The 8,789-nt window shown below is 38.1% G+C and overlaps 1 protein-coding gene across 1 annotated transcript; it reads right to left on the bottom strand.

Annotated features, from left to right (window-relative positions):
- Nucleotides 1-7,432: 7,432 nt before the first annotated feature.
- LOC107802847 (uncharacterized) lies at nucleotides 7,433-8,291 on the bottom strand. The gene has a single exon (XM_016626424.2). The coding sequence runs from the start codon at nucleotides 8,289-8,291 to the stop codon at nucleotides 7,488-7,490; it is 804 nt and encodes a 267-aa protein (XP_016481910.1). The 3' UTR covers nucleotides 7,433-7,487.
- Between the last annotated feature and the right edge of the window lie 498 nt (nucleotides 8,292-8,789).

Here is an 8,789-nt window from a genome sequence, read left to right as displayed (position 1 = left end):
AATAACTCTTGTTTTATAGCTAGTTTCTTATACGTTTCAATCTAAATATGTAATATATTATGCAGATGACTAGCAAGGGTCAAGGTAACAATGACCCTATTGGTTCTCGGGGTCGAGGAAATGCTAGGAATGAAAAGAGGAAGGTAGTTAATGATACTCCCTCTTTTCCACCCTCTACAGATATGCCTATGTCTTATCCTCCACCCCACAGCTATACTGAGCTGCCACAACATCACGAGCCCTACAGCTTCATGCAGATACCAGGTCTTTCATCACAGAGCCATAGGACTGTACGTCCGACATATAGTCCAACTACCTCACGACCACGTGGATCGCAGCCATCTGCATCACATGGATCGCATCCATCCATGTCACAGCCTCATGGATCACAGCCACTCGGGTCACAGCCCACAGCCACTTGAGGTCCATCCAGCTATGTCACATTCACAGGGATCGCAACCATCTTCATCAGCGGCTCCATCTATTTCAGGCCTTCGCCTGAGAGGTAGTAGCTCTAACCCCCCTACACTGTCTACACATGCCTATGATGTACATGGTTCAGACGATGATGTTGATGATGACGAGGAGGTGCATTATGATCAATATGGCAAGATCATTATAGTCCCTGAGGGTGATGGATAAGAGTTATTTGTTATTTTTGCGTTTATTATTTTGTAAAGTTTTTACTAAGATATTAATGTATTTTTAAATTGCAGGTTCATCCTAAGTAATAGGACTACGAGGATAATCACCAAAGCCATTAGAAAGCTTTATGATGGCCTTATACGACTTGGTCTGATTTCCCATTCTCGCTGAAGGAGCAAATTTTCAATCAATTTAAGGTATAAATGTTCTTTTAAGCAGTTTAATAATTTATATTTATGATATTTCTTGTTTAATATTTAACTTTTGAAATACAGAGCAAGTGTGTATGGGAACACCACTATAGCACGAAAGTGGCTGCAAATTTTAATCACAAAGCTCGCAAGCGAGTGTCGCATACTTTCTCCGAAGCTAGAAAGAAGAACAAGAAGCCTGACTGGTTACTTCGAAATTTATGGCAAGATTTGCAAAAGCAATGGCTTACCGCAAAGTTCTTGGAGAAGAGCGAAAAACGAAAGAAATCTCACGCATCTGAGAAGGGAGCCTCCTTGCACACTGGAGGTACGGTCAGCATAGGGACAATAAAAAGAAGATTGGTACGTAATTGCTTAAATTATTTTAATTTTCAAAGTATATCGATTCAGTTTATTAACTAAATTAATTTGTTTTCAGGAAAAGAAGTTGGGGCATCTAATGAACCATAATGAGCTATTCAAGGAGACACATATTGTAAAGAAAAAGAAAGAGACGGATCAAGAAAGGTGGGTCGAGGACCGAGCCTCGACTATATATGTAAGCTTTTACTTTTCTTTAAGTATAATAATTTACTTTTATATAAATTTTGAAATACTAACTCAATTTAAATTTTCGTATAGGATCACTACCAAACGAACGTGGAGGAGTTCATCCGCACTCAGGCAACTGGTGAATCGGGCTAGCCAATCCAACCTTCGAACGAGGATGCTGAAAGAATATGGATGGAGTCTGCTGGCAGTCCAAAATGGGGGAAGGTATACGGTCTTCCTACTAAAAAGTTTCATCGCTATAAGTGTGGAATGCAAGGAATAGGGACTTCCTCGCAAGGCGAGCGACTTGATGGGGAGAGCTTCTCCGCTATGCGGGAGACTGTGACAAAGCTCACATCTGATCTAGAAGTGGCCAAGGAAAGAGAAAGGGTTAGAGATGCTCAATTCCTTGGCATGCAAGCTCAGATCAGACCCTCCTATCTACTGGAGCTTTTCTGTTGCCCCGGTCTCGTGAGTCATCGCCAGAGGCTCGACTTGAACGTGAGCGTTCCTTCCATCCTCCCTGTGATCGTTCCTCCCGTCCTCCTCATGGTCGTTCTTCACGTCCTCCACAAGACCCTTCTCGACACCGTCTTTTAGATAAAAGTTCATCAGATGGTAATGATAAATTTGTACAAAACACTCCTTGACTTGTATATACTTTGAACTAGACAAATAGATCCGGTTCTGAACTAGTTGTAATAAGTATTAACTTGGATTTGGATTTTTTAGTTCTATTGAACTTTAATTTATTAGTTTTAATGTATTTATTGAATTATGTTGTTGTTGTTGTTGTTGTTGTTGTTGTTGTTGTTGGCATAAAATGCCTGTTTAGGAATTTTGGTATGCTAGCAGGTGTGTAGCTGCCAAAACAGGCATTTTATGCCAAAATTAAAACCCAAAAAACCGACCAAAGTTGGTCGATATTTAATTAAAAAAATACTTTTAATTAGCGATCAAAGTTAGTCTCTTAATCCTAAAAAATAAAAAAATTAATAATTACCGATCAAAGTTGGTCGGTTAATGAACAAGGAAAATATATATTTTAATTTACCGACCAACTTTGGTCGCTAATCTTTAAATTTTAATAATTAATAATATAACGTAATTTACATACACCGACCAACTTTGGTCGGTAAAATTAAATTATTAAAATATGTTACCGACCAAAGTTGGTCGGTATGTGCTTTAAATTGCACAGTTGGTCCTTTTACGCGTGCGACCAACTTTGGTCGGTATACAAAAGCGACCACTAAAATAGCGACCAAGCCTGTTTGGACGGGTTTTGGTCGGTATTTTGCATAAAGAGACCAACGTTGGTTGCTTTTTGTGGTTGCTAAAACCCGGATTTCTAGTAGTGTATAGAGGTGATGGTATTGACTTCACTCATGTCGTCCTGCTGCAACTGATTACTATTGTTGCTAAGGAATTAATAAAATTAGTGTCCTACATATGAAATCACAATAAAAGGCTTTATATGCAATTCCTAAAATTCAGATACTAATGAAACAAAATGACTTACTATGCATGGATCAGTCAAAAGAGACAAAACTAATAGCTAATTCAGAAAGAAAGAAAGAAAGAAAGAAAGAAAGAAAGAACTGAGTAGAAATTGAAGGGAAAAAATCATCATAAATAGAAAAATAATGAGTATGTGTAGAGGAGAAAAAATCAAATTTGAAAACGGGATAAATGTACTAATTAATGAGAAAAAGGAAATTCACGTAATTTACTCGCTCAAAACAACCTCAACAAAATTCAAATACTATAACGTAAAATCCCCTTGAACTATAACGTAATTGTCAATACACACTCAAAACTTTTCGGGAGGATGGTGGAACAATACAGGGATAAGAAGAAGGATCTCCACATGGTGTTTATCGATCTAGAGAAAGCGTACGACAGGGTTCCTAGGGAGGTCTTATGGAGATGCTTAGAGGCTAAAGGGGTCCCGGTTGCCTACATTAGGGCGATTAAGGACATGTATGATGGAGCTAAGACTCGGGTTAGGACAGCAGGAGGCGATTCAGATTATTTTCCGGTTAGTACGGGGTTGCACCAAGGGTCTGCATTCAGCCCTTTCCTATTTGCCCTGGTGATGGATGCTATAACGCATCATATTCAGGGGGAGGTGCCATGGTGCATGCTATTTGCTGATGACATAGTCCTAATCGACGAGACACGACGCGGTGTCAGCGAGAGGTTAGAGGTTTGGAGACATACCCTTGAGTCCAAAGGTTTCAGGTTGAGCAGGACGAAGACGGAATACCTTGAGTGCAAATTTGGGCCAGAGACAACGGAAGCGGGAGTGGAAGTGAGGCTTGATTCTCAAGTCATCCCTAAGAGGGATAGTTTCAAGTACCTGGGGTCGTTTATTCAGGGGTCCGGGGAGATCGACGAGGATGTCACACACCGTATAGGGGTGGGGTGGATGAAATGGAGGTTAGCGACGGGAGTCCTGTGTGACAAGAAAGTGTCATTGTTACTGAAAGGTAAATTTTATAGGGCAGTGGTTAGGCCTGCTATGTTGTATGGGACCGAGTGTTGGCCGGTGAAGATCTCACACATCCAGAGGATGAAAGTTGCAGAGATGAGGATGTTGAGGTGGATGTGCGGGCATACAAGGAAGGATAAGATTAGAAATGAAGATATTCGAGAGAAGGTGGGTGTGGCCCCCATGGAGGACAAGATGCGGGAAGCAAGACTCAGATGGTTCGGGCACATTCAGAGGAGGAACACTGATGCACCGGTGAGAAGGTGTGAACGACTGGCGGTGGTGGGTACGAGGAGAGGTAGAGGGAGACCTAAGAAGTATTGGGGAGAGGTGATCAGGCAGGATATGGCGCGACTTAGGGTTACTGAGGACATGACCCTAAACAGGGAATTGTGGAGATCGAGCATTAAGGTTGTAGGTTAGGGGAAATTGTGATGTCTTTTTTTACAGCGCACTAGAGTGAGGCTAGCCAGTTAGGAATTAGTCTTAGAATGCTATTGATCAACTACTGATGATGGGTTTTATCTTCTGTGTATTAATACCTTACATCTTTCTCGTATTTCCTATATCTCTTATATTGCTGTTATTTTATTTTTTATGGAATTTATGTTATGTTATGGATTTTACGGTATTTTATGTTGTTTTATTATGAGTCTATTGATAGTACTAATATAGTGTCTCTTGTTGCCTCTTTGAGCCGAGGGTCTCCTGGAAACAGCCTCTCTGCCCCTCGGGGTAGAGGTAAGGTCTGCGTACATATTACTCTCCCCAGACCCCACTTGTGAGATTACACTGGGTTGTTGTTGTTGTTGTTGTATTACCCCGAGTACTTTCGAAGTGGAATTTTAACCACCTTTAGTGATGACATGGCAGAGGAATTGTATTCACCTTCACTAAGGCGCGTGAATGTTTTAAAAATTGACCAAATTTTTTGTTCTTCCTGTTATTTCTCTTTTGTCCCTCAAAATTTTTGTTTGGGTCAACTTCGATGTCTTCCCATTTGTTTCTGACCCTTCGACAAAATTCCAATGGTCCTCGCCGTCAACTTCGTCACCCTACACCGTCTGGCAGCTCCTCCATCTGCACCGCAGCTGAGGAACTCCGCTATTTATTTCAGGAAAATTTTTAATCTGAATCGCGACAGCTCGTTGGAGAGAGCATCCAAATAGAACATATGATTTACCCGCTTTATAAAATCGGTACCGTTTCCATTGCAAGAACGAGTCTAGGATGACTCAATTAGTGCTACTGCTCTAATTCGGAGTATGATTCCCATCCACATTATTCTTACAAAAATTTATTAATTTCACCTCCTCTGGAAATGCAAATTGGTTTTGGTCGGAGAGGATGGTGAAAAGAAAGAAAGAAGAAAAAAGAAAGCAAAAGTCATACAAAAGCTTAGCCTCACTTCCATGACTATTATGTACCTGAAACTAATGCAAACTAGTGCCACCAACACTAGTGTTTCATCTACAGAAATTTCAATGGCAGACCCATTTTGAAAACAAAACTACAGAACGATGAGATAAGCATATTGCAATGATTAGGTAAATTTTTGATCTTCTAATAGAAAGCAGAAGTAAAAACATACTCGCTTTGTTTCAGTTTACGTGAACTTATTTCCTTTTTGGTCCGTTCCAAAAAGAATGAACCCTTTCTAAATTTGGTAACAATTTAGCTTTATCTTACAACTCTACCCTTAATGAGAAGCTTTTATAACCACACAAATACTCTGGGCCCCATTTGGACTTATTTAGGACTACAAATTCCAAAAGTCTTCATTTTTTCTTAAACTCCGTGCTCAGTCAAACAGGTTCACATAAATTGAAACGGAGGGAGTAGTATTTTCGGATGGAACAGTGGCGAATCTAGAGGGTAGCGTGCGGGTTCCCGGAAATTAGTAGCTTTTGCACGGCCCTTGTATATATATTAAAAAATTCAATAAATATCTATAAATATTCGATTATGAACCCAATTGATAATTTAAAATCGTTCTAGGAACCCATAAACTTCAAAGTCTGGATCCGCCTCTACGGATAGTATCCTCCAATGGGTTGTGACGATTAGAAATCATCACTGCTAAGGAAGGAGAATCAAGAATGTTCAGGGAATTAGTGAATTACTGTTAATATTAGTCATTGTAATTAAAGAATTGAGTTTCCATTTTTAATCCTTAAGTTTAGCTTTTTCCATTTTGGTCCATAGAGAAGGGCTAGGAAGGGTTCTAGAAAATTACAAGCGTCTATTTCTAGTTTGGGGAGTACAATTAGAATAGCTGCATTTTTCATCCTTAAAAGGATAGAATTTGAGTATTGTAAATAGCGTAAGATGATGAATATCAATCTTCTTTTTCTCTAAATCTTCTTATTTCTCTGTTAATTTCCTTTATTTTGCAAGTAGAATCGTTACATGGGTCAAAGAGAAGCAAAAGTTTTTTTTTTTTTTTTTGGGGGGGGGGGGGGTGAGGAATAGGCAAATAAAAATGACATGGAAAATATGTGGTAGCGTGCATGTGCTACACTGCAGATTTAAATCTGGTTTTGGTCTCTTAGGGTGGTCAAAATTCCACTTCGAAAGTACTCGGGGTAATAGATCTCCCGGAAAGTTTGAGCGTGTAACTGAAAATTTCATTATAATTCAGGGGCGATTTTTATGTATTATCCCAAGCATGAGATAATACATAAAATCCCATTGATAATAAATAAAAAGCATTAAACTTGAAACCTTTCAAGTTTCACCATTGATAATTATTATACTATGTGCTATATTATACATGTAATAATAGTATTTTGATGGGACCTTTATTTTTTGGCTTCAATGGCCAAACAAATCCAAAAACTAAAAAACATAAAATTTGAAACCTTTCATATAATTATATAAATTATGTGTTACATATAATAGTAGTGTTTCCGGGCCTTTATTTTTGAAGAATTAACCTAAATAGTTGTTCATCCAATCACTTAAATTAAAATTAGCCCATGAATGTATAATATATATATATAACATATGCATAACCATGTATAATCAGTATATAATCGGTGTATACCGACTAGGAAAAGTAGTGAATCCGGCAGGCTATTTTTGTAAAGATCCCTATTTTTTTTTTGTGCGGCTTCAATGGCCTTACGTTGAAGCCAGCCTTCGTAAGGTACTTGCTGTTAGGAAGGTTAGTGGTGGATGGTGGAAGCTGATCATCTGTCTTATGACCATATCCACTTTCATCCTCAGGCATATGAAATTTGGTTCTTGATCTTTGTTTGGAATTACTATTTTTGTCTCTTTTTCATGACCCAATTTGTTGGTGGGAATTTTACCAAAGAATTGGCCGTCTCTTGCATGGATATGCAGTGAAGATAAGATAGCAATTAGTAGGAAGAGGAAGGAGGTAAGATGCTTGACAAGGAATGCCATGGAAGAGGGATAAAGAGTAAGAGAGATAGATTATATCAATTGTATAATGCCCAAGTGTGTCACATAAAATGGACAAACACTAATATTTTACCCACTAAAACATTACTCAATAACTGAAAACGAAGCACTAATACTGGAACTTATGACATGTTGCTCACATTAACTTAAAACTATTGCAGAATTAAAAAGCTAGTTCAAGGCATGTCCCCTTCTGGTTGGAACTCCTCTTCATTCTCATACTTCACAAAATTAACGTTGTTGTAGTTGCTTAACTCATTGTCAGCATAGGAATTTGCAAATTCCCTTGAATTTTCATATGGATCCCTCACATACTTCTCTGTATTGACTTCATAGGAGTATTTCCCATTTTCCAAAAATCTTGTGTCACTCATTCTCTGCTGCTGCACCCTGTGACCATTGTCACCATCGTAGTGGTTATAGTCAAGGGGATAGCTTTGTTCTTGATCGTTGTAGTAACTGTTGCCAACACTGTTGCCAGGGTAATTATTGTTGTAGTTGTAATTGCTACCACCATTGTGGTATTGATTGTGGTTGTAAGTACTGCCACCACTATAGTACTGATTATTGTTGTCTTCGTTGTCATAAGTATTGTGATCACCACTGCAGTATTGGTTGTAGTTGTTATTATTGTTGTCGTCGTTGTTGTTATTAGGATTGTCCTGAGGGACAATAACATAAGCAACAGGGTTGTAATTCTTGGGAAGGTACTTGCTATTAGGAATGTTATTTGTGGGGTTAGTAGTAGAAGGTGAAAGCTGACCTGATTCATGATCATAAACACCATAGCCATTTTCATTTTCAGGTATGAAATTTGGTTCTTGCTCTTTGTTTGGAGTTCCTTCCTTTGTCTCTTTTTCACGACCATTGTTGGTGGTGGAAATTTTGTTGAAGAATTTGTTGTCTCTTGCATGGATTTGCAATGAAGATAAGAGAGTAATTAGGAGGAAGAAAGATAAATGATTGGCAAGAAATGCCATGGAAGATAGCTAAGAGAGTAAGGGAAAGAGAGATGATGTGAATGTGTGTAGTGTTGGTAACATTAATGGTCACTCTCTCTTTATATAGAAATCCTTTTGTCATTTTTAAGTGTGTAAATATCGAGTACAAGTAAATATTTTTTGTAATATATATGAGTTCTTCCTAATCATTCCTTAATTTGTTCATACTCTCTACATATTTTATTTACAGATCTCTTATGATATTTTTTACTGATCTCTTGTGAAAAGAGTCATATGCTAAAATAACATATGTAATGGACTACAAAACTAATTCTCTTGTTTTTTGACCTTTTTATATTTATTTTAAGCCATATTGTGAAAAATCATCCTAATTAGTAATATCGCCATGACCGGAAACTTCGATATGGAAGAAATGATCTCTTACATCCACTTATGACCCTACAAACATCTCTTGTGTTTTATTTACAGATTTTCTATATTACTTTTTACTGATCTTCTGTGAAAAGAATCATATAA

The sequence above is a fragment of the Nicotiana tabacum genome, chromosome 1 (genome assembly GCF_000715075.1).
Source record: "Nicotiana tabacum cultivar K326 chromosome 1, ASM71507v2, whole genome shotgun sequence".
In the NCBI taxonomy this organism is placed as follows: Eukaryota; Viridiplantae; Streptophyta; class Magnoliopsida; order Solanales; family Solanaceae; genus Nicotiana; species Nicotiana tabacum.
This window is presented reverse-complemented; position numbering and strand designations above follow the sequence as displayed.